Here is a 27,197-nt window from a genome sequence, read left to right as displayed (position 1 = left end):
CACTGGAATCAAGCTATCCAGGCTGATGAGGGCTGAAAGCTCGAAACCGGTCCTTGGATGCTTGTTTCCAGTCCAGGGAGGACCTGGCTTGGCAGTTCGGGCTGGACTGTTCCCATGGGGCACAGGGTTAAGACTGATTTGCATATGTCTCGGTTCAAACTGGAATGGCATGGTGAGCAAAAAAACAATGGATTTAGGCCCAGATCTCTGTACTGCTGTGAATGTATGACATTGTTCTGCATTCTGTCCATCACCTGTTGTTTTTTGCATGTTAAGGATTGTGGCACAGATCAAGAGAGCAAAATGTTCAATGAAGTAAATTGCTCCTATATTGGCCATATATTTTCCATCCTAGCAGTTCCACGTGCATTTTTTGCTCCTTATATTCAAAACATGCTGATGAAACACAAGGGGAAAAGTTGTCTCTAACTCTATTGTTTCTCATCGCAGGGGCACGGTTCTTTGAACTATAATTGTATGTATGTATGTATGTGTATGTATTGGCATTTATATAGCGCACTACTTACCCGTAGGGTCCCAAGGCGCTTCGACCGCTGCGAAACCCTTCCTGGCTTCCCTGAGAGATGGTCCCTTAATGGGTATCTCCAGGGTGAGACCAGGCATCCCCGGCGGTCTGGTGGGGCCGTTAGTGAAGATGAGGCAAGCTAATGCCCAGAGTTGCCGAGTGTGATCGCTGATCAGAGTGGGCACCGAGGCGAGAGAATTATCGAGCCCGCTGACCCTGGTCCAGAAACCTGCCGCGCTGGGAATCGAACCCTGGTCCCGGGCCGTCCTCTGCTCTCGGGTCTGCCGCCTCTAACCAGGCATGAAGAGTGGGAAAAGTATAAGACAAGTAAAACAAGAGCAATATTAGGCATGATTGAAATGGAGAATTGTTATTATTGCATGCAAATAAGATAGTACTCTAAACAGACTAGAAACCTATGGGATTAAAACCTGAACATTGTTCTTTGGTTAGTCATCCATCATATGCCTTCGGTAAGTACTGAATTCTGCTCCATTTTAGATGTGATAATAAGGAATCTATCAAAAGTAGAGAGGGAGGAAGAGGAATAACTAGATTTGCCATCCTTAATTATACAATTTTAGCAAAACAAAGAACCCAGTAAATTCAGAAATGATAGTGATGGACATACCCTCCACAATAAGAGAAAAACCCTGTTAAAGACTCCTCACCCACCAGGGTTGCTCCTTGGTGACATGCTTCATCATTGGGGTTCTTCCCGATCCGCTGCGGATCGAGGCGTGCTTCAACCAGACGGAATATGTAGGAAGCACTTTTTTGTTTTTTGTCTATGATGAAAACAATGTTGTGGGAGGGGAGTGGAGTGCAGGTGCTAAACAAATCTAAAAACACCTGACAAGTAGGGCACCATTATTTTATTTCCACCTCTAGTCGGTAAGATTTAAAATAAAGGGAAAAGAAAAAGAAGGAAACGAATATCAATGAATCTATTTCTTGCTTATCTGGTCAACATGTTTCAAGCCTTGCCCCTATTGGCTCTTCATCAGGACCTAAGGAACCTAGTTTCTATCGGTACCACATCTCTAAAAGTTTCTAAATAGGAAACGTATCAAGTTACAAGCCCTGCAAATCACACAACCTACATATGATTTTATTCCCAAGGATAATGTCACTGCATTACCATAAAAACGAGAAAGAGGGTAGAGTTTCAAAACATTAGCTGTGGCTGACACAAAATAATGTTCAAAGCAGTGAATATACGAAACACCCAGGCGTATTTGTGCTTCCAAAATGCACAAAAATCAGTGGTTATACTGTAGGTAAGTGCTGAAAAACCTTTAGCCTAAATGACTAATGAAAATACTTAACAATAAGATGAACACACTGAAAAACCATACAAAAAAAACATACATTTTAAACACCGTTCTCTGGCGTCATGATCTCTCGGGAGGACGGGCCTGTAGTTAGTCAGTCAGTCAAAATACACTTTATTCGATTTTTTTTTACATCATAAAAGGCAAATACAGTACGAACAAATTTAAAATCCACAATATATATAGTTACATCTCATAATCAATAAAATATTAACAATGCATTAAAAATATGTTAAAATTTAATTAAGAGTGTAAACAGGTTAAAAGGGGACAGTTTGGTAGTCAAACCCTGCAAGACAGGAGGTAAAATGTCATCGAAACATTTAACGTGTATTTCCAAACAAAAGAGGCTGGCTCTGTTCAAGCTGTTGACCCTGTTGTGCAGTGTCCTATTAGAAATCCTTTTAGTGCCCAAACTGGGAGCTAACCTGCTACACTTCGTCAAGGCTGCCCTCTGCCACTGCATCTGAATCGGCTCACAGGGGACCGCATCCTGCCGGTGTGCAATCCAGAAAGGGTGTTTTGTGCCGGCAGGTAGCGGACGACATCCACAAACGTGTTTGAATTGCGGAACACTATACCGCTCGTGTTACTTTAAAACTGCCCATCAACTTTGGATCAGAATCAGATCCATGTTGGAAAAGTTAAGTGCTCATACGCTTTTCTATATTCTCGAAAGCTACAAAACGGGCCATCTTGGGATAAATAATTGGCTACCAGCATTGTGAAAACATGAAAAAGACTCAGTGGACAAATAGTCAAGGATAGAGATTTTGTGCATTAAAGAAATCTTCAAAACAAAAAGGGGGGCGGATGGTTGGGGAGATACTCCGGGGGGGAGGGAGAGAGAACTGAATCGAAAAAACCTGTGAAAGTCTTATTACTAGGTTACAAAAAAACTTTTTTAGCAATCTAAATAGAGGATATTTCATCAACGGTCCCAAAGAAGAAATGAGCTTATGGGTAAGGTGTTTAAAAAAAATATCTACTTTGGTTCTATGTATCTTCATTGTTGTAATGGCTGGATTTCCTGTCTAGATGGGATCAGCCCCCAGGGGCCCCTGTGACCCAGCCAAAACGTACTCACCTTCCCTTCTTAGATCGTATTCACAATAAGTACCTATACAGATAAATATACAGATTGCACCTAAGAATGGGGAATGACAATATACATATATGGGGTTTTTTACAGTATCTTATTCACATCAGTTGGCCTCGCGGTCGCCCCGACCCAGACCGTTCTACCCTAGGGCAGATCTGACACACAATCCGGCGTGTCTACACACGGGCCTGCAGAACCCAATGCTCCCTTTTCCAAGCGTTCGCGATCCTGCGAAACATCCACGCCAGTATCCCTCCTGGCGCTCTCATTTATCTTATACCACAATCCGGTGGCTTTACACGATAGTATCCTCCCTATCGTTCTCATTAACGCCGCATATCAACGACGACCACATTCCTATGAAACGTTATTAGGATGATATCTCAGCAATCTACTTAGGATAAAACTAAAGTAATAACTTTGGATATGGATTCAGATTATATAATGTACTTTGTGCTCACGACATCAAAGGTCCACTCACTCCCTCCTTATTTAGTTACCACTTGTCTGATCGGGATTTCTCATCCGTTCGTCTAAATAGTGCCTAACTAGAAGTGCCATTTACCAAGATTGAACATAAGCACCAGGTACACAATAATTCTATATGAATTAGGGTATTTATTAACAATAAACATAAGTCACATTACTATGCAGCATTACATTTGCAAAGAGGATAAAAGATAAAGGTTAGAGTGCACGCACTATAAGAGTCGGTCGGACATCACCTGGTTAATGGGAAATCGGGACTCGGCAGTCATCTAGGCTCCTGTCTCGTCTCTGGGTCCTGGCTCGCCTTGCAGTCACCCTCAGCCGTCACAAGTACACGTCTGCACCGTTAGGCTCAAACTCGTCTGCTCTCCCTCAGGACCTCGGAACCTTGCTGTTAATTAGCTACCGTCTCTCTCTCTCTCTCTGCATTAGTGCGCTCCGCGCCACTTCTCGTTCAGTCTGTTTTCAGAGAGTCTCGGTCTTAAATCTTTCTCCGACTTCAAAGATGGCGACTTGTCCACCATGAAAGTGAATAATAGCAGAGATGCTAACGGCTAGATGCCGCCTACGGACTAACTGACTCAAAGACTAACACCTTCGCTAATATCAAGGCCCGTTCCTTCATGGAAATTTACGGCCAGTAACCTGCCGCCCACCAAATTCTTGTACCTCCCCGTACCAAGGACACTTTCCCAGCCGGCCGGCCTGAAGTTGTGTCTTCGGAGTGGAGAAAAATACATTCCTTTGATAAGGGTCAGCCTGAACCGGTTCTCTCCAAGCGGACAACAGCTTGAAACTAAAACATTACACTTCACCTAGAAAGCCTTCTCGAGCTACCAGGCAGAAAGCAAAATGGAGTCTGTCTCGCTTAAGGCCTACGGAGCCCATAATATGCATAGCTCCATGAGAAACAGATCGACATGTTAGCAAATGAGTAAATCATGACTAATACTTATATATCTAACCCCTCACTTAAATTCATAAGCCTTACTCTAAGGGAAATGGCACGAAAATGCCCTTATATCTGTAAGACAGGGTCCCTGTCTATCGGCCTAATCCCTATGTTATGGGGGTGATAGGCTGGAGTCACTCTCCATCATTCTTCTTCTCCAGAGAGCTGGCAGAAAGGCAGCCATTACATTACACCCCTTGACTCCAGTCTATTAACCACAAACTAAATGGAACTAACGTCAGTAGACGAATAATATGAAACAAAACTAACTGATCTATGAGCCTTAGTAAGTCTAAAATATTGTAGCAGGGAAGGAATACACTGAATAAAGCAACAAATCCCTATAAGGACGCAGACAGTAATAATAACCCCTCCCAAAATTTGTCGTAAAAAATGCATGTCAGGGAGCCAGTTAAAAAGCCAGTCAAAGAAACCCTGATCTATATGTTCTCTAATTTCTGCAGTCAAGTCGTGGAGTTTATTAATATGGGATTGGATTTCTTTAGAATGGTCAGACAAATTAAAACAGCATAGACCTTCAAATTCAGAGCACTCATGCCCGTGTTTCAGCAACAAATAATCGATAGCGGCACGATTCTGCAAAATAGCTCTACGTTCACCTTGGGAGTCCAATAATAAATCTGATAAAACAGTAGATGTTTGGTTGATCGATTTGACCATCCAGCAGGCCATTTTGCCGATTGTTTTGGCATTATAAACGGCCAATGCAGGAACACCAATAATAGAAAAAGCTAAACCAAGATATTCTGATCTCGAATAAAGATGAACAGAGGAATCACAGTCTTCATGCAATGACATAGAGTCTCGAACAATACGGGAATGTGAAGGAGGATGTGAAGAAAACATTAGCAAACTTAATCTAGTGATGGCACATGGGCCACCAGAAATATTCGCAGGAATATAGGGCCAAGATGAATTCCCGCATGAAAAGAGCCATCCAGCCGGTAACAACATTGAACGATAATGGCTAGTGGCGACAACTAAACTTTTGCAAGTCATATTGTTCTTCACTGAAAAACATGAATTAGGAAGTCTTTTCGTACATAACAAACGCTGGTGAAATGAAAAAGTAGTAGCGGCTTGGAGTTTCAACCGCAAACATTCAGAGATCGCTTTAGGATTACAGGTCATCATGAAGCAAAGGTCACCAGGAGTAATGTTAAAAGTAGTGATTCTAGAAGTAAGTAGGACATCTTGGTCTGGAAGAAGAGTACATGCGGGACAATATTCATGGGCCAAAAAGTCGCCCAAAATGACATTAGGTCGGGCACTGGATATATTAAATACATGACGAAGTGTATCAGTAGATGCAGGGACAGCAACCAAACAGGTTGATAAAATGTCAGTAACGGACTTCATGGGTGTAAGGCAAAAATGCGGAGAGTTCGTCACTCGCTTCGCGAGTGTGATCCAAAAATTGGAGGACTTCTGCCACGCGGACCGCGCGGCTCTTGTCATCCCATCACTCGGCGTCGGTAGATGCTCTCCTCTCCCGGCGTAGCAAGCCAAAAGGAGTCCAACGACGACACATCCTGCAGCAGCAGTCCAAAGAATGATCTGAAAGAATACAAACACAGGCCTTAATCATTCTCGTAAGTAACATTTATCAGCTGGGACAGCTTCCCAGCCATCTTGCCCTGGCTTCATCACCAAAACGGTGTTGTCATGACCGGTCGCAATAATATCAGCCTGTTCAGGAGGATTTTTAGGCGATTGCACCCATATTTTAGCTCCAGGAAGATCAGATGATCCGAAGCCTTTTTGTCCTCGCACAGTTAGCAACGTTGGGGCAGAGCCTTTTTTTATCTCACCACTGAAGACAGGCATAATCAATAACTGAGCAACACGGTCAGACTTTTTGACAAACAAATCCGTCTCACTGCTATTAAGCAAGAGAACCTTAATCTCTCCCTGATAATCACTGTCGATCACGCCACCAAGGACTTGAACACCTTTCAGGGCCAGGCCAGATCTAGGGGCAATTAATCCAAAACTACCGGCAGGTATAGAGACACCTATGCCAGTTTCAACAATGATTCGATCCTTTCCTGGGAAGTGTGCATCATTTAAAGCATGCAGGTCGAGGCCTGCGGAACCTGGGGTTGCTCTACATGGAGCCAAAGCACCGGGGGTAATTTCCCAATAAATGACAGTACTTTCAACAGAATTAGGTTTCGCATCAACATGTGGAGGAAACAAACGCATCAAAGGAGATTCAGCATGCAACAAAGGACGATTATTCAGTATTAACAAGGCTTGAAGTAAAACATCTCTCCACTGGCTGTAACGGTCATCAGTCAACTTGCGCAACTGCTCTTTCAACAAACCGTTCATTCTCTCAATCAGTCCTGAAGCTTGTGGATAATATGGAATGTGAAACACCCAATCGATATTGTTTTCCATACAGAATTCCTGCACCAATCTTCCACGAAAGTGGGATGCATTATCTGATTGAATTTGGAATGGGACACCATAATATAAAATAATCAGCTCCAGGGTTTTAATTGTATTCACTTGGGTAGCATTCTTGCAAGGGAAAGCGACCAAAAGGCCACTATAAGTATCAACTGCTGTACAAATGTATTGACAATTTCTGCTTATGGGGAGCGGACCAATATAATCAATCTGCCAAATTTGGGCGGGCAATTTACCTCGATGTAAGTGACCTCGAACAATTTGAGGCACCTCTTTCTTTCTAGAATGCTGGCAAATGGGGCAATGTAAAATGGCATCTTTAATTAAAGAAAAGGGAATATGAATTCCTCTATCAGCAGCCCACCTGTTAGTGGCTTTCTCTCCAAAATGTCCTGCTTTCTGATGGGCCCATTTCGCCAATCCCGCCAAATCAGAATCTTGCATGTCAACCACTGCCTCAGAAATTTTAGACTGTTCATCTGCAATGTTATGGAAAAATTTGTCAAGGGAGTCGATTGGAGTATGAGCATCCACGTGAAAGATTGTTACAGTACTCTGCGGAAGCAGTTCCCAAATTTCTTGCCACAACTCTTTACCCCATAATTCTTTAGAGTGCAATTCCCAATTGTGCGAATGCCATGTAGGCAACCACACCGCTAGTCCATTTGCAGTGGACCAAGAATCAGTGAAAATATGACATGTACCTGGTAACTCCTGTTTCAAAACTTGGTAAACTGCATAGAGTTCAGCATATTGACTACTCTTACCGTCTCCAGTTGTGCTTAATAATTTCTTTGTAGTCGGGTTATAGGAGACAGCTTTCCAATGTCTCTTGTCACCAATGAACTTCGCAGAACCATCCGTAAACCACACATGTTTTCTATCCTCCACGGACAGATCATCAAATGATTTACCCCACTTCACGGGAGACTCCTGCACTACGGGAACCGAACGCTCACTCTCAGCTTCATTGGAGGGCGCCTGCGCCACTCGCTCATGTAGAACCGCAACACCTTTCGGACCCACACGTGCCCTGTCCTGAATGTACCATTTCCATTTAATCACACTAGCCTCCTGAGCATGTCCAATTCGATGGGACTTCGGTGAACTCAAAACCCACTGCATGATGGGAATCTCAGGCCTCAAAATCACAGCATGGCCCAAAGTCAATTGCTCGGTATCCACCAGAGCCCAATAACAAGCAAGCAACTGTTTTTCAAAAGGAGAGTAACGCTCACCAGCCTCTGGTAGCTTTTTGGTCCAAAAACCTAATGGCACTTTTTGTCTGCCCTGCTTTTGCCACAAACTCCAATTGGCATACAGACCTTCCACGGACACATTCAAATCCACATTACCCTCACTCACGGGCCACAAATCCAAAGCATACTGAATAGCTTCTTTAGCCAAATCAAAAGCAGTCTGTTGAGGTTCACCCCACTCAAACGCATTCTTTTTACGAGTGACTCGATACAGTGGAGCCAAGATTTGACTCAAATGTGGAATATGTTGGCGCCAAAATCCAAACAACCCAATAAAGGATTGCGCCTCTTTCCTATTTCTGGGGACTGCAAAATCAAGTATTTTACGTTTAACTTGTGGGATCACTTCTCTGTGACCTTCATGCCAATTAATTCCTAGAAATTTCACAGCTTGGGATGGAGTTTGTAATTTGTCAGGATTGATTTCCCAACCTTTCGCTCGCAAACAGTCAATGATCTGATCCAAATGAGACTGTACCTGGTCTTGCGTTTCACCTTGAATCAAAATGTCGTCAATATAATGACAAATCTGAACTTGTGGAATCGTAGGCACTTCAGATAAATGTTCCGCCACCAGCCGGTGACAGATTGTAGGGCTATGTACATAGCCTTGAGGAAGACTCCGGAACGTCATTTGACGTCCATTCCATGTAAAACTGAATTGTTCTTGGCATTCGGGAGCAATTGGAATCGAAAAGAATGCATTAGCAATATCGATAGAAGCATACCATGTACCAGGATGCTTTTGAATTCTCTCAATCAATGTAACAATGTCAGGCACTGCCACAGTCAATTTAGGTGTATGTTTATTCAATTCTCGATAATCAACAGTCATGCGCCAAGAGTTGTCACTTTTGCGCACGGGCCAAACAGGATTATTCCAAGCGGATGTGACCGGAGTAATGACTCCCGCGTCAACCAAATCCTGAATCGTAGCTGTAATTTCTTCATGACCACCTGGGATGCGATATTGTTTCTGAGAAATCACTTTCGTTGCTAAAGGGATCTTAATAGGTGGCATGCGTAAACGGCCAACCCGTACGGGTCTGGTCGAAATGTACTGTCTAGTACCAAACTGATAGTAACCATCATCCAAATGCAAAGTCATACCTTTCAAAATGTCAATTCCAATAATGTATTCCAAAAGTGGCACAACCAACACAGAGTATTCTCTACGAGGAATCCTACCAATTTTAATCTCAAGTGCAGTTTGAACTGCGGGCGTTTCTTTACCACCCAGGCCAGTAATTGTAAAAGACTGTCCATGAAATTTCCTTGCTTTACCATGAATTAAAGTGGCCTCCGCTCCAGTATCAACTAACGCTCGGGCCCTTTGGATATTACGATGTTTCCAAAAAATCTCAATATCTACATATGGTCTGTAATCTCTGTGGGCCCACCTGCGTACCGGAGCTTGACCTATTTCCTAGTCATTTTTCCTGCGTTCCGTCAACCAAGACAGATCAGGGTAGATGTTTTCAGTTTTCTTCGGTATCAGAATTTCTTGTTCATATCCGTCTCCAGTACGAAACGGATTAGTGTCAGGTTCAAAAAGTTGTGAGTTACGGTCAGAGAGTCTATTACGATCCTCCCTCCTACGTACATCAGGGGAAAAACTCCTTGCATCTCTACGTCTGTTAGAACCACGATCATCTCTACCCCTTTCACGATCATCCTCTCTCCCCCTCCCATCATTACGACGGGGGGAATCACCACGTTCTTGGCGCCGATCATCACGGCGATCAAAAGTCACACGTCGTCTCTCATCACCACTGTCATCCGAACCACGATCATAATCATTCTTTCGCACACGACGGGCACCTTCCTTTCGATCCAAACCACGCTTACGAAACATATCCCATAGGATATTATTAGGTTCACCATCGATCTCCTCCCTTTTCACACCATCAGCAATAAGAGCAAGAAACATGTCACGTCTAGAGAACTTATAGTCCCCACCAGTACGACCCTCAGGTCGAGATTGTCTTTCAGGTTTAAACCATTCACCCAGCTCACCAAGCTGACGAACAGACTCAAGCACAGCAGACAAAGGATTGCCAGTTTGATTAATCAATAGTGTCATCATGACCTGCTTGTAAGCAACAGGAGAAGTACGTATAATGCGGTTACGCACGGAAGATGTTAACAAACCATCCAATAACCTGTCAGCAGTACTAAGGAAGATACACGTTTTCATGACTTCCTCCTTTAAACGTTGCGACGCATCGCGCAGAGTATACCACGGCTTTTCATCAGAGGGCCAATCAGACTCAGTTGGATATTTATGATTACAGCCCTCAGACGCAAGCTGGAGCAAAGAAGTCTGGACATTACCATTAAAATTCCGAAAATGGTCCTGAATAGTAGAATCAGAACTCAAAGAGCAAAATCGTAAGCAATCAACAGCATCGAGCATAATACCGGAAGCGCCAAGCTCATAAAGACGCACCATCCAGGTAAGCAAGGCCTCACCAGGCCGTTGTTTAAAACGTTGCAGGATGTCACTAATCTCCTGCTGAGTAAAATCTTCAATACAGTCAAGAGGGATGCCACCCGGATTACCAGGGGCTTGTTGTAATTTCCGTCGAAAGATCGGGTGAGCAGAAACTGCGGGAAGAGCTTCCGTGGAAGCCCGCATTTTAGATTTAACAGAACAATCAGGGCAAGCTACGTCATCCGCACGGGAAGAACGAGCACGGTCAGAATCGGTAGTCAAATCAATGCATGAAGCAGATTTACAATCACGTCCGGAGCGAGAAGACTCGCGCTTATCACCCTCCTCTGCCGAGGAGTCAGAAGTATGAGAATCCCAGATATTACCGTCCCACTCATCGGGGTTCCAATCCATTCCAGCTTTTGCTACAATCATACGCACTTTACGGGACGACACGCGCCCACGACGATGTTTGTATTTATATCGTGCAATACGGACCGCAGCTCTTTCGGCAATGGTCTGATACGTTTCAAGTTTGTCGGCAAGCAGTTTATTTTGACAACGTAAAAGAGTATGCGAATTTTGCAACTCAACACACTGTCCTTCCGTATCTTTAAATTGTTTCTGTAATTGAACAAACTTCTCATGCAACATTCTGTATGCAGTAAGAACAATCCACCCTCTGCGTCCTAAAATAGGAAGCTCATCACCCTTCACTACTGGCGCTTTCTGTAGGCACGAAATCACATCAGCAGGCTCCGCCTGCTCCAAGAATGAAGACCAATTTTCACTTAAACCAGTAGAATCAGCCCACTCGCGGGCCAAGGCCTCGTAAGGCGTAGACTCCCAGCCGGGAATCTGAATCGGTAATTTGAAAACCGACGGAGATTTTTTCGGAAACATATTAACACGCAAAAAATATATACACAATTATAAACAAAATTTTATACGTACAAGCCGGGCGCAAACCAACGAGATCAAAACAACACAATGCACACAGGCTTCGTAAACAGTTCGTGACGCCAGATGTAATGGCTGGATTTCCTGTCTAGATGGGATCAGCCCCCAGGGGCCCCTGTGACCCAGCCAAAACGTACTCACCTTCCCTTCTTAGATCGTATTCACAATAAGTACCTATACAGATAAATATACAGATTGCACCTAAGAATGGGGAATGACAATATACATATATGGGGTTTTTTACAGTATCTTATTCACATCAGTTGGCCTCGCGGTCGCCCCGACCCAGACCGTTCTACCCTAGGGCAGATCTGACACACAATCCGGCGTGTCTACACACGGGCCTGCAGAACCCAATGCTCCCTTTTCCAAGCGTTCGCGATCCTGCGAAACATCCACGCCAGTATCCCTCCTGGCGCTCTCATTTATCTTATACCACAATCCGGTGGCTTTACACGATAGTATCCTCCCTATCGTTCTCATTAACGCCGCATATCAACGACGACCACATTCCTATGAAACGTTATTAGGATGATATCTCAGCAATCTACTTAGGATAAAACTAAAGTAATAACTTTGGATATGGATTCAGATTATATAATGTACTTTGTGCTCACGACATCAAAGGTCCACTCACTCCCTCCTTATTTAGTTACCACTTGTCTGATCGGGATTTCTCATCCGTTCGTCTAAATAGTGCCTAACTAGAAGTGCCATTTACCAAGATTGAACATAAGCACCAGGTACACAATAATTCTATATGAATTAGGGTATTTATTAACAATAAACATAAGTCACATTACTATGCAGCATTACATTTGCAAAGAGGATAAAAGATAAAGGTTAGAGTGCACGCACTATAAGAGTCGGTCGGACATCACCTGGTTAATGGGAAATCGGGACTCGGCAGTCATCTAGGCTCCTGTCTCGTCTCTGGGTCCTGGCTCGCCTTGCAGTCACCCTCAGCCGTCACAAGTACACGTCTGCACCGTTAGGCTCAAACTCGTCTGCTCTCCCTCAGGACCTCGGAACCTTGCTGTTAATTAGCTACCGTCTCTCTCTCTCTCTCTGCATTAGTGCGCTCCGCGCCACTTCTCGTTCAGTCTGTTTTCAGAGAGTCTCGGTCTTAAATCTTTCTCCGACTTCAAAGATGGCGACTTGTCCACCATGAAAGTGAATAATAGCAGAGATGCTAACGGCTAGATGCCGCCTACGGACTAACTGACTCAAAGACTAACACCTTCGCTAATATCAAGGCCCGTTCCTTCATGGAAATTTACGGCCAGTAACCTGCCGCCCACCAAATTCTTGTACCTCCCCGTACCAAGGACACTTTCCCAGCCGGCCGGCCTGAAGTTGTGTCTTCGGAGTGGAGAAAAATACATTCCTTTGATAAGGGTCAGCCTGAACCGGTTCTCTCCAAGCGGACAACAGCTTGAAACTAAAACATTACACTTCACCTAGAAAGCCTTCTCGAGCTACCAGGCAGAAAGCAAAATGGAGTCTGTCTCGCTTAAGGCCTACGGAGCCCATAATATGCATAGCTCCATGAGAAACAGATCGACATGTTAGCAAATGAGTAAATCATGACTAATACTTATATATCTAACCCCTCACTTAAATTCATAAGCCTTACTCTAAGGGAAATGGCACGAAAATGCCCTTATATCTGTAAGACAGGGTCCCTGTCTATCGGCCTAATCCCTATGTTATGGGGGTGATAGGCTGGAGTCACTCTCCATCATTCTTCTTCTCCAGAGAGCTGGCAGAAAGGCAGCCATTACAATTGTACACCAATAGCTTAGGGAAGGTAAAAGTTGAGCTACACTTCTAGAGGAATTGGCCCCATGAGATGTTATTGTTGAGGCGCCGGGTGTCTGTATTGAGTTTGAACATCCATCTCTGTTCCTTTTCGAGGAGTCTCCTTTCCAGAATGTCTGTGTCTTTTATACATTCCGGGACTATCCATTTCAAATCACTGGGTGTGTGTTTTAGTTCAAGATAATGTGATTGGATTTTTGTAGTAATCCGTTGGCATCGTAAGTTGCTGCAGTTTTCGCAGATCATTTTTCTGACTTTTTGAGTGGTCATGCCCACGTAGTTCAAATTGCAAGGGCAAGTAATCAGGTAGACCACCCTAGATGTATTGCAATTTGGTAAGTTTCAGAGTTGCCCAATCATTCCATTGTTAAAAGATACTCTTTTAGTTGCCTCAGTGAAACAGCAAGCAATGCAATTCCCATATGGGTAATGGCCCATGGGTAACATCAAAGGGATGTTATTTACAGTACATTGCCAGTGTGTACCAACACGTCTCTCAAGCTCTTTATTTTTCTGTGGGAGAACACGAGTTTAGGCATAGACAAATTTCCACTATTCGGAATACGCCAGTGTTTCTGGATAATTTGGGAGACCAGAATAGAAGCCACGCTATAGGTTGTGATACAGATAGGTTGTGATTCTTGATTTTTCTGTATAGAGCGTGTTTCCAGCAGGGCATCTCTATGGTTATTTATGGTTGTTTAATGCTCATTTTTTAGCTTCGGCCACCATTCATCTGGGTAGTTCCTGGCTATCAATTTTTCAGTTAGTTGTTCTGCTTGTTTCCTGCAGTCTTTTTGTTCGGTACAATACCTGATCCTCAGGAACTGTCCGAATGGTAGATTCTCTTTTAAATGCCTGGGGTGAAAGCTATCAAATAAAAGGAAGCAGTTTTATGTCGTGGGTTTCAAATGTGCATTTGTCTTCACAGTGTTGTTTTATACAAAAATATTCAGATCCAAAAATACCAACTCCTTTTTTTTCCCATGGTGTGTGTGAACTTCAAAAAAGTATTTTGATCATTTAGCCATAATAGGAAAGCATTGGCTGTAGTCTGGTTGCCTTCCCAAATTAGTAAAATGTCATCAATATAGCTCTTCCAAAGTTTGATATGTTGAAGAAAGGGGTTTGCTTGATTGAGGATTGTATGAGTGTCGAAGTGATGTACATAGAGGTCCGCTACACTGAGGACGAAGATACTCCCCATACTGGTTCCATGCTGTTGGAGGAATAGCATATCCTTGAAATGAACTTATGAGAAAGATTCAACTAACTGCACCTTGTCATAACCTGTCAGTGGCATAAAGCAAAATGAAGGGCCCCCTGCAGAATGTGATGAAGGGCCCCTGATTCTCGCTTACCCCACCAATATTAATTGCTCTTTGGCTGAATGGAGGAAGGCAGAAGGCCTGGGGCCTCCTGCACTGCATGGGCTGTAGGGGCCTGTGTTTTGGCCCCCCCCCTGGCTGTGGCTGAGAATGAATAAACGTAGGAGTACACTTATGATTTCCACACTACAAAAAACTGATCTCTTCGAGAAATTAATCCACACAGGTTCATGCAAATCTCACAACACTAATGATGCTCAGCAGTCAGCTCAGTGGTGGCCAACCAAATAAACCTCACTCGCTATGGCCACTAAATGAGGACTGTAAGTTGTCCAGAGGACACCCAAATCACTCCTGAAGCCTTTAATCTCCACTTCCTGACTTCTAGCACATTAACTCTCTTCCAGAGACGTGTGCTCATTTCACTTTCTCTTCGTTTTAATTCCTTTCTCTTTAAAAAAGTACGACCTACTGTTCACCTTTGAACTTTATAATGGAGATATTTTGAAAACAATTACCGTCCCTGGCCACAAGATATCCTAGTTTCCAATAAGTTGGGAATTGAGAGACGAAAATGTCTGTAAGTTATGTTTTCACAACCCTTTCAATTAAGTTTTCACAACCTTTTGTCAGCCTCTTCACTCAAAAGAAATATCAGATGACATTCCCCAAATTTAGTGGGCACTTTTGTAAAAAGAACAGCCTTTTTACAAAACTGCAGATTTTGCGACTTTTTTGCAAAATGCAAAATCCTGGAGGGTCTGGTTCAGTATTTCAAAAGTTTATAAACTTCAAATATTCTTTCAGCAAGGTAGCAAAAGCCACTGATCCATCCTTTACATAGAGGAATATTTACAATGCATATTTTACAAGATAGTCTTCCTATTAGAGGTCACTTCAGGAAGAACATTTGAAGAGATTGATTAGTGACAAAAGCAGAAACACAAATAGAGTGTGGACAGACTATTGTGTCAAAAATATTGAGGACAAGAATATTGAGTAGGTAAGTGCAACTAGGTAAATATAAATTTACTATTCTTAACTCCAGATCTATGTACCTTGAAGATTTATAGATATATCGTCAAGGTACATATATGAGGAGTTATATGTAGCAAAACTTTACTTACCCTTAGAAACTGACGTACATGATATTCTTGTCCTCTATATTTTTGACATGTTATTCTGTCCCACAATATTTGTGTTTCCGATATTTTGTCCAAATACCGAAGAGATGCGAGCACTTTCTAGGGTCAGGCGTGTACAAAGAAGTGCCATATGAACATAACTCCATGTATAGGTACCGAAATGATATCTACATCTTAAAGGAGTGTAGGTGTTAGAATAATATTTAGTCATCTAAATTACATTTTATATACTTAATTATCAATATTTTAGTTAATAGTTTTTCTACAATATTATGGTAGCGCAATATCAAAATTGTTAAATTCTGACAAACAAAGTTAAGGGTGTTTATTTGTGGGCATAGAGGAAGTGTGGGTCTCATTACTAAAGGCTGGGCTTGGCTTTGATCTTGTCTGAAATCCTTTTTGTCTTCTTGTCAGCTTCCTGTATTGCCTTCTGGAACCAACATGAGACAGAGAAGCTTCTCACTGTTATACAACCCCACACACCATATTGCTGGGAGAAGATTGGTAAGAGTAAGGGTATTTTAATGGATATAAAGGAGCTGTGTATCTGAGCCTTTCAGTAGCCATCCTTGAATGGTATTTGCAGTTCTCTTACATTGAATCTTTCCTAAGTACAATCTCATCTCCCAACCCTTGCTTCCAATCCATAACTAAACAGTTCAGTCTCTACACAATCCCTTTTCTATAATTTCTTGTCAGCCCATAATACCGCACCATGCCACTAAGATTTCCTACCAGTATTTACCCTTTCCCTCTTTCGCATATTTGGTAGGTCAGAAACCGCTGCGTTTCTGCTTCCTTAATCATCTCTCCCATTGCATTCCTCACTTCCCCTACCTACCATTGTAGAGTGAATAAGTTTAGTAAAAGTGACCACTTCTGATGGTGATTTTACAATGCCTTCAAGGACAATCAAGTCAACAGGGTCATTATACAGGTTTGCAGTTGACCTTGCCATAAACCCCTCAAGGACATTGTAGGAGGGCTAACTTACTTTACCAAATGAACATTTTATGATTTATATGCACAGGCTCCTCATACTCTTCATGAGACTGTATTGGGTAGATAATATTGCCAGTTAAAAGACATTATGTTTGTGTTTGATCTCAATGACATCAAGACTACCAACATCCTCGACAGCATGAACAACATCTGACTCACCCAAATCGTTCATGAGTCCACGCATGCCGCAGGCCTCAATCTTCATCTCCAGTGACTGCATCAGGTACAGCCACACCACAGAACTCACCTGGACTGACCACTCCATCATTCACTTCAACATCACCAGCTCACGGACTGCTGCCCCCAGTCTGCCCAATCCCCCCACTACAGCTGAAGCAAAGTCTCAATGGACACATGGATCAAAACCCTCAACATCACCCACCTCATGTCCTCCAACAACCTACACCAGAACGTCAGAAACTGCACCAACATCTTCGCTCCCATTGGCAACAACCCACAGAGAGTTCACTAAGTAGGCTAGCTGGGACACTGAATACCTCCGAACAACTAAACAACACCATAAACAACTGGAAAGGAGGGGCCCTATTCACAGAATGAATTTAAGACTAAATCCTAAACTTACTACTATTTGGTATTCACAGAATGCACTTACTACTTTCCGGATTCACAGAGTGAACTTACTATTTTCGGGATTCACAGAATGAACTTGCTACTTTCGGTATTCACAGAATAGATTTAGGACTACTAACTTTACGTCCACACTCGGGCCGGAAATTCCGGCCCGGAGGCGGAGCTTCCGTCTTGGGGGGGAGCTTGCGGTTTGGAGGCGGAGCTTCCGGCCCAGAGGTGGAGATTTCAGCCATGGCTAAATACCCACCTCCGAGCCAGAAGCTTCGCCCCAAGCCGGAAGCTCCATCTCCAGTCTGGAATTTCCGTCCCGAGTGCGGACGTAAAGTTAGTAAATAGCACACACTGCATAGAATGAAGAATAAAGAATAAAGATGCATGAATGTAGTACCAATAAATAGCGTGCCTCACTTTGCACATGTCAAGATATACCTCACCTTTCTCTGCAAAATTATGTGACTTTCATTAATCTTACAAGTTTATGGTTGTTGTTTTGAATTAGTATATTTCACTAGGATCTACCTCTTTCCATTTGGCTATGAACCGGCCCAGTCCGTTACATACTAACAAGGTGAACATGTATCCTTGCTGCCAGAAAAATACTTTATACAGTCTATTTATACTCATGGAATGTCTATAGGCAAACTAGCCAAATACACTGCTTTGACACAGGGGCTCTTTAAAGCCTTTCAACCCTTAAGGGTACCATGGCTAAAGATATAACTTTACAGCTAAATAATTTTGTCAGCTCCTATGTCACATGTTTTACTTGAAACTAGGTTGCTGGCAACAAACTCTGTGTGATCATGGTCCTACTTAAACGTGGGTGCCACTAAAAGGTTTAATGAGAGTCTTTCGTTGTCGTCATGGAGGGGGAGTTTGGTGTGGAAAGTGAAAATGGGTCTTAAAGTATGTTTTGCCTAATGCAATTTTTACTTTTACAGCAGCCGCAGTGGTTCCCCACAGGCACAATAATGAGCGAGAGCCGAAGCCTCCTACCTTATTCTGGCGAAAGGATGAGACGGGACATCAAAGCCCACTATGTGTTTGAGCATTTCCTTCACCATGTGTTTGAGTATTTCCTTTGCATCAGTACATTTTATTTTTTGGTTTTCTATCAATGTGTAGTCGAAAAAAACAGTCATTTCTTGCCATGGTACACAATCTGCTCTATCATACATTGTCTTATCTTACTGCCTCATCCCTCAATGGATTTTACCCAACAGTGATTACATCTTTATCTGCCACATGCATCAACATTTGGATTTGCGATTCCTAAATAGCGATTTTTAAGGAATTGCTATTTTGGATTCGCAAATCCCTATGCATGTAGGAATCTCAAAATAAATTGTGATTCCTTAACATTATCTAATAGCGTTTTGTAAATTGTGAAACGCTCTTGGGGAATGTTACTCTATTCATTCCTATGAGCCTACAGGCCCATAGGAATGAATGGAAATGCATTCGCAAATTGCGATTACCAAATTGGTAATCGCAAATTGCGAATGCAATTCCAAGGGTGCCAGGGGGTCTAAGGCCCCCCTAATGCATCCCCCAAAAAAGGGAACAGTGCTCATGTGGCGCAAACACCTGCCCAAAGGGCATGTGTGTGCCCCACATCTCACTTTAAAAAATGCACTTTTGTGCATTTTTCAAAGAATGCGCAAATTACCATCAACTTGAAGTTGATGGTAATTAGCATTTCCTAAAGGCACACTTTGCATTAGGAAAGGGCTGATGCATCGCCTTTAGGGAATTGCAAATTGACATTCCCTAAATGCATTAGCAATTTAGGTAATCGCAAAAAATTGCGATTACCTAATTTGCAAATGGGAATGAGTTCATGCATCAGAAAAAGCCGATTTCTGGTCGCAAATGGGCCGAATCGCAGAATCGAACCGTTTGCGACTGGAAAAAAGGCGGCCCAAAGTTCTTTGAGTTTTGCATAAAGTTTCCAAAGGTTTGTTAACTTCAAATGAATGCTGTTTCATCAAGGTTAATAAAGGCCACTAATTGATTCTTTACATAGATGACTATTTACAATGTATATTTCTCAAGACAGCATAGTTTATGCAATAGTACTATATACTCATAGCCAAAATGTATGAGGAAGATTTTATGTGAATCACTGCTGCTTCTTTCTTTTTTGATTCCAACATTACCAGCTAAACTAGGCATTCACACTCTCAATATAAAAGACACCGTAATCTTCTAGATAAATTATAAATTCCAAGCAAACCTTTGAAACTGTTTATCTCATCAACACCAGAAAGCAAGCTTTCTCTTAATGAAGTAGACCCAGACTGATGACTTGTACAAACTTCAACTGCGCTAAAGTAAATAGGACTTTCCCTAGCTTTGTTAATGCATATTTAATGGAAGCACCCATCTTAATTTCATTCACAAGTAGAAATATGGTGTCCTTTACATATATTTTACAAACAAGCCTATGAGAATTATGATGCCTTTTGTGACACAACGTTTGGAATACAACATTTTCAGAAATATATGCCGTTAATTTCATGCCCTTTGAAAATATTTCTGAAACTCTACCATCACTATTACCAAGATCTACTGACTTAATTTTATTCTTTTTACTCCTTAATGTTAAGACCAGGACATGGTATTGAAAGACCAGAAATGTGTAATGGACTAGGGGCCATATTATCAAGGAATGGCGATAACATTATCTCTGCTTTAGCGGCAGGAAACTTCCGCTAAAGCGGCAATAAGGGGCTTGATAATATGCCCTTGAGAATTCCCATAGAAGCCCAGGTTCTGGTGTGAACCTGGGCTTCTATGGCAATTCACAATGGCATATTATCAATCCCATTATTGCAGCTTTAGCTGCAGTTTCCTGCCGCTAAAGCAGCGATAATGTTATCGCCATTCCTTGATAACATGGCCCTAGATTGGTAGGAAGCTCGAGAATCAAGATTGCATTGAAGTACCAGAGAAGAAGCTCATTCCATTATTTAAGCTTTGCACCCAAAGCTGACATAATACATGGAACTACTCTGCCAGAGTAACTTTTATTGTATGATAAATATTCTTTGGTACATAAGAAGCCTCCTCCAGCTCTGCTGACTTAGGCCGAGTCACTCGAGGAGCTTGTGGAATCCTGCAAGCTTCATAAGATGTCGCAGAACTACCAAGGTCTTACAGGAATGCTAGAGACATCTTAGGAAAAAATACACACGTGCACACCATGCAATGTGTATCTAGTCGGTAGACTTTTGAAAACTCTTAGATTATCATACTCAGAAGACTCTAGTGACTATTGGAACTTCATACATTCTGGATAAGTATTCCGGTGCAAGAGAACAACTGACATGAGATTCTGTCAGCTTCTTTAGATTACTACCTCTGAGATTCCCCAGACGCAATGTTGACTCATCAAAATCTGCAAAACTAAAAAGGTATACGTGGACTTCTTTATTTCCCAGGGAAGTTTTCTAAAGATGTATTTTAAACAGAGCGATACACAACCCAAAAGAACCTTCCGGCACTCCAGGGTAGGGTTTTAAAACATACTCAGTTTATTAAATGACGAGTTACATCAACGCATTTCGGGAGTCAAGCTCCCTTGTTCACGATGTTAAGCCACCATTTTTTTCAGGTTAAAATACAAAACACAGTGGTAGTAGAAATCGACAATGGGCCCAGTGTTCTACCTATGAGACTCTGCCTGATGGAGTATAGCGGCCATATTTAAATGTGTTACTACCAGTATTTACATATATATAAATCTCAGAATCAAGCTTACTTTCCACTTCTTCTCTGTTATCAAGTTTTAGTTAGAATAAATGGAATTTTATAACCATAATTTACAACTATTAATTGGGAATATCACTTCCTCAATTTTGTATAAATATATATGTATTTGTGTATGTGTGTGTTTATAACTTGATGACATACACTTAATACATATATTTGTAAGCACTGTAGATGTGTATTTAGAATAAAAACTCTATGCTTATTTATATATACTTCTCAACCTTTTGGTTATGTTTTTGTTATAAAATGGTAGGACAATATTAATAATTTGATATCCTCAAATACAAAGTTGTGGGCAGAGCAGGATCGTGAGCCTCGGTAGTGGAGGCTGTAGTTGGCCTTAATCTTTGCTGAAATCATTTTTGGTTTCTTTACAGCTTCCTGTATGCCTTTCTAGACACCACATGATACACGGGAGTTTTTCATTGATTTTGCGCATCCCACATAATATTGCTGGAAGAGTATGGGTAAGTGAAAAATTATTTTAATGGAGGAATAGGAGCCAGGTATGCGGGTGTTTCAGTTGCCCTCCATACATGTTCTCTAAAATTGGATCCACTATAAATGTTATTTACCACACCCTGCTCCCAATCCATAACTAACCTCACCAGCCTCTAAACAAAGCTGTTCCTAGCATTTCTCATCAACCAATAATACCTCTAAACCTTAGATGATCTTCTTAGTATCTCCACTTGTTGCACTGTCATTAAGCCCACTTCACTGTCCGACTATGCTTCTTTTCTTGCAAATTATTTCCCCTTTCCTCTTCTTTCCCCTTATGTCTGGATTAGACGTCACTCTTCTTTTAGCTTCCCCATTTCATTTTCCGGCACTTGCTCACACACCTACCTAACCTACAAATACAATGTAAATGAGTTCTAATAGGTATAGATCTTCATACACATTGGATATTTTTTGGCTTGCTAGTTTTAACCACATGCGTATTTCTACATTTACATGCACGTGCTTTTCATATAATTCATGAGACTGAATCAGGTAGATAAACATGCAATTTAAAGGAGCATGTGACCACCTTCTTAAATGCGGGCACTGCTAAAAACTTTGAAGAAGGTTTTTCATTATGGGTATGGTGTTGTGTGGATAATGGAAGTGGGCCTTGGAGACCGTTTTACCTCATGCCATTCTTTACCACTTCAGCAGCCACGCTGGCCCACCACAGAGGCAATTATGAGGCAGAACAACAGCTTGATACTTTACTCTGGTGAAAGGGTAAGTGACACATGATTTCAAAGGCCATCTTTTGTTTTGAGTATTTTCTTTGTCTCAGTACATTTTATCTACTTGGCTTCTAGCAATGGTGGATGCTCTACAAAGCAAATCTCATCTCTTGCCCTTGGCCCCCGTCTAAAGAAAACTGTACAACCTCTTCTTTACAGCATCCTAATTGTATTGGCCTCTGGGTTTTGAAATTACTGTTTCCGAAGGTTTATCAATGGCAAATGAATGCTGTTTTTGCAAGGATTAATAAAGGCCACCAATCAATTATTTACATAAATAAATATTTACAGTGCACAATTTGCAAAACAGTGTGTCTCTCATCCTTTCTTTCACTCCTCCAAACTATCCCACACTCCCTTCACATCCCTTTTCTGCACCTACGCAGAGTAAACTTATTTATCAAATCACAAACACATTTCAAGGTGGTGAGTTTGCAACTATTCTGCCATTGATACAGAGATTATATTTATTTCTACTTGCTAGATCTGCAGAACGTATATATATCCACATCACCATTTACAAGTGCCTAAGACCTCATCTGACAGTTGTAATGATCACTGTCCAAAATAAAAGTACACCCTTTGTGCCCTGCAGTCACCTCATAGCATTTTGTAGTTTTTAGTAAATAGTGACAGCAGTTTTGACATAACAGGGACACTATGTTTGTCAGTCCAATGGGGAGTGCTAATCCTATTTCAGACACAAATTCATTGTTTGATGTTTGCAGAGCACTTGCCCTCCCAGCTTTCTTGGTATAGGACGACACCAGAATCCCTCTATAGCATATCGGACCATATTACATGTTACCTTTTATGTAGTTTTTATTTTACGTATTTAGTTTGGGGTAATACACTTGAAATAGATTGATTTCAAACAGACAAATGTTTATTGACAATAGTAAATAAAATATTGGATTATACTGTTTAGTTGCCTGCAGTGAAATGAAAAGTAATCTTTGATTATGCTGAATATGGAATTTTATTAAAACAACACTGTCTGTTAGTAAACACATTCTTCTGTCACGTGCTGCTGTGTCGTTGCCCGGATTGGACCCAACAAGCCTTGGCAACAGACACCCAAGCAGAAAGTAAAGAAATGCTTTTGGTCTGAGGGACTCACTACACGGTGGGGAGTCAGAGCATGTCTGGAGCAACCAGGGAAGCCCAAGGAAAAGTAGAGTTACCTTCACAGGGACCCACCAGTCGAAGGACCAGGGATCGCGAAGGAGCTTCAAGCGGAAATTCAAGAAGCGGGCTCACAGAACACTCGTGCAGTGTAGTCCCCCACAATCTTTGGTAAAGATGGTGCTCGGGGTTTGGGCTACAAGTAACCCAAAGCACAACTTCAAGAGATGTCTAGAAGTTAATGCACTAGCAAATGTGCACAGTGTCCAGGAGTTCCGGTTCCACAACACTCGTGAGGGCTGCGGGTCTCAGCTTTGCTGGAGACTCGGATCGGCCTCTGAGAAGTCTGGAAATCCACTTCCTGTGCTACAGGTACTTTGGAGTCCGTCAGGAGCTTCGGAGATGCAGACCGTCAAGTGCTTCATTGGTGCCTGCTAAGCAGGGTAGTCACTCCTTGATCCCAAGGGAGATTTCTTCAGTCCTCTAGTCTTTAGTAGAGCATCAAAGTTCCAGGATTCAGTTGTAGAGTTTCATCCAGGGATATCTAAAGTCCTTTTGCCAGGGGTTTCTTACTTATAACTAAGAAAGGCGTTGGACTCTCTCTAGGGACCCGCCTATGGGAGGGTTTGGAAAGAGGGGTGGCTACACCCATTTCCTTTGTCCAGTTTTACGCCAGAGCAAGGGATGGTAGCCCCTGCAACCGGTTTGAACTGGGCTATGCACAGGGACACCAAATGTGCCCCCAATGCAGACTTCAAAGCACTCGCAGAGTGCACCCACCCAGCCCCATACACTAAAGCCTGTCTGGGAGGTGGTTACCCCTGCCTGTGACAGGAAACCTATTGTCCAGGCCTCCCCTGCCCAAGTTTCGGTCAGCGGCAGGAGGCCAGACTCATGTCTGTGGCTGCAGCATCCATTTTGTGATGCCAGGGCTCTTTAAACTTGTTAACGGTTAGACCGGTGTGTACATGTCTCTCCCTCTAGAAGGGTGGAATTCTACCCCCGCTGCCAGAACTGGCAGGGAAGGGTAGGATCCAGAGTGTTTGACACCAAACACGACATGTTTCCGTGCAGCCAACCCAAAGTTAGCATTTACTGCGCGGTTATAATACACTCAAGTGTATATGGTCAGGCTGCATCACAGAACAGCCCCAGAGAATAAATTCCAAAGGCTGTAGAGGGGCCCTGCTCATGCATGGGAACCCTCTCACAGGAAACCAAGGACCCTGCCTTAAGGATTGATTAGGCCTGCTGTTGGGGTGACTGATAGGTTTCTATGTGCAGTGATTTAAGGTAGATATAGGTAACCTATATCTTAGTAAGGGGTGCATGCACCACCTTACCCAGGCTGCAGTAGCAGTCCTGTGGTGTCATTTTGGAAGGCTTCCCAGGGGTGGCATAATACATGCTGCAGCCCCTGGTAGGCCTCTGGGGTACCTATGCTCTTGGTACCTAAGGTACCATATACAAGGGACTCACAAGGGTACCCAGTAACCAAACTGGAGTATACCTATAATACATGGAATCCTTTTAGAAAATAAAGCAGATAGGCTGGGGCCCTGAATAACAGCATCCCAGAAAAACTAAGTCGAAAACCATCAAAACACCGGGAAAAAAGTGGGGGCATCATGTAGTCAGATTCCACCTTCTTACATAACCCCCCCACCCCCCAAAACAAAAGGAGATAAGGCTAACCTTGCCCAGTTGAGCCTTTATTGACTAAGTGGCCATATAAGGAAGTACCTGCACTGGCATGGTTACCCCCTGTCTTATGGTCCACTAAGCAATCCCTCACCCTAAGGCCATGAGAGGGTCTCCACCATGGGGACTCACACCTGTGGTGTGTTTTGGTAAAGTAAAAGGCTGGTGAGGGGTCTGAGTATTGAAGTGAGGCCCTAATAAATTTGGTCTTAGCTCCCTCAGATCACTGTTCACCATGGATGCTTTTCATTCCATGACTGAGTTGCACTTTGCTCTAAGGGTCAACCTTTTGCTGCCTACAGCTAGGGGTTGGATCCCTTTAGATGGAACACTGGAGGAACATGGTAGGTTTGGAACCACTGGGTCCCAGGTTTGCCTTTGCCCAACAGAGTCTTTCTGGGGGTGGTCCCTTTTCAATGTCAAAAGGGATCCCTCAGGGGTTTGAGGAATTTTTACCTGGCTAGGGCTACTAGACTGGGTGCCCCTAATCTGCTGATGGAGGGGTTCCTCTGGACAGGGAGCCTTGTAGGGTCCACTGCCCCCCCCCCTCACCTCTGCAGCCCTGGGTTGACTGAGGAAGGGTAGAGAGGGGCAATTTACCTGCTCCAGGCTGGGTACCACCTTGGAAGGGTCCCCTGCCATCAGAGGGGTTGCCAGGACAGTTCGGACTACCTCTGGGGCATTTCTTTCACTAGGGGTAGGATCAGTTCCATGAGGAGGATGACCCTTACCTATAGTCTGGGGGGGGGGAAAGACTGTTCTTCATCCCTTGTGCTCTCTTGTGGAGAACAATGGGCCATTCTTTCAGGCCCCATCACTCCCTGGGGTTGGGCTGGGCCTGCACAGCCCCACTAACTCTCTAAGGGACGCCCAGCATTCTCAGATGGGCTTAATGTTCAACTTCAGCCCAGGATGAAATTTCCAGATCATAGCCCATTAGGTAATCTACAGGCAAGTTTGGGGACAATGCTACTCTTTTTGGGCCTGTTACTCCTCCCCAGCTGAGATTGACTATGGCCATGGGGTGATCTGTTCTGACACCATCAATGTTGGTCACCTGGTACTTAAACTCAGGTAAAAGCTGTTGAGGGGGGGACTAGTTTCCCTGTCACCATGGTGACACTAGCCCTTGTGTCCCTGAAGACCACAGCATTCTGACCATTGATTATGGGCTCCTGTCTGTACCTGCCCAAAGCTTTGGGACCAATGGTAAAAGTGGCAAATCCCATGCCACCGTCACAGACTAAGGAGGCATGTGAAGGGGACCTGTCTAAACTAGGGCCAACCTCTGTTCCCCAAGATAATGCACATAGCTTTTTGGGTGCAACACTACCGCCTGGGGGATTATCACTAGTAGTACCAGGAGGAGTGGTAGTGGTAGTTGGAGGAACATTTTTTTTATTGCCAATCCTGGGGCAACTGGGATCAGTTTTCCAGTGGCCAGGCTTATTACAAACATGACAATATGGTTTCTTTTCAGGAGAGAAGGAGTTTGGGGCCCACCCCCAGAAGTGGATTTTTGGGGCCCTGTAGGGGACTTGTCTTTTGATTTATCCCCACCTTTCTCTTGGGACTTGGTAGAATCTTTCTTCTGGTCACCACCTTGATTCTTAGGCCTTACCCTGGTTCTGACCCATTTGTCTGCCTTCTTTCCCAATTCTTGGGGAGAAGTCAGATCAGAGTCCACCAGATAAGGGTGTAAAAGCTGTTTTTGACAAATATTAAGGATCTTCTCCCTCATAATAAGTTGTACAATCCTTTGAAATCACACACCTTACTGCCATGCATCCAACCTTCCAGAGCCTTGGTAGCACAATCTACAATGTCAACCCAGTCTTCAGTCTGTACCTTTTGGGTATCTCTGAACTTAATCCTGTATTGCGCAGTGGTTAAGCCAAACCCATCAATCAGAGCACTCTTCAAGACAGTATAATTATCAGCATCCTCTTCTCTAACAGTAAGGAGCTTGTCTCTACC

At 43.0% G+C, this 27,197-nt stretch overlaps 1 protein-coding gene across 1 annotated transcript in view; it reads left to right on the top strand.

The window, feature by feature from the left end:
- Positions 1 to 27,197, top strand: part of LOC147708657 (uncharacterized) — a 147,126-nt gene that overhangs the window by 29,214 nt on the left and 90,715 nt on the right. The window contains exons 9-11 of the mRNA XM_086925758.1: positions 16,204 to 16,293; positions 18,324 to 18,422; positions 21,534 to 21,623. Of these exons, the coding sequence (XP_086781884.1) occupies positions 16,204 to 16,293; positions 18,324 to 18,422; positions 21,534 to 21,623 (279 nt within the window). The remainder of the gene's footprint in view (positions 1 to 16,203; positions 16,294 to 18,323; positions 18,423 to 21,533; positions 21,624 to 27,197) is intronic.

The sequence above is a fragment of the Lissotriton vulgaris genome, chromosome 6, assembly GCF_964263255.1.
Source record: "Lissotriton vulgaris chromosome 6, aLisVul1.2, whole genome shotgun sequence".
NCBI classification, from domain to species: Eukaryota; Metazoa; Chordata; class Amphibia; order Caudata; family Salamandridae; genus Lissotriton; species Lissotriton vulgaris.
This window is presented reverse-complemented; position numbering and strand designations above follow the sequence as displayed.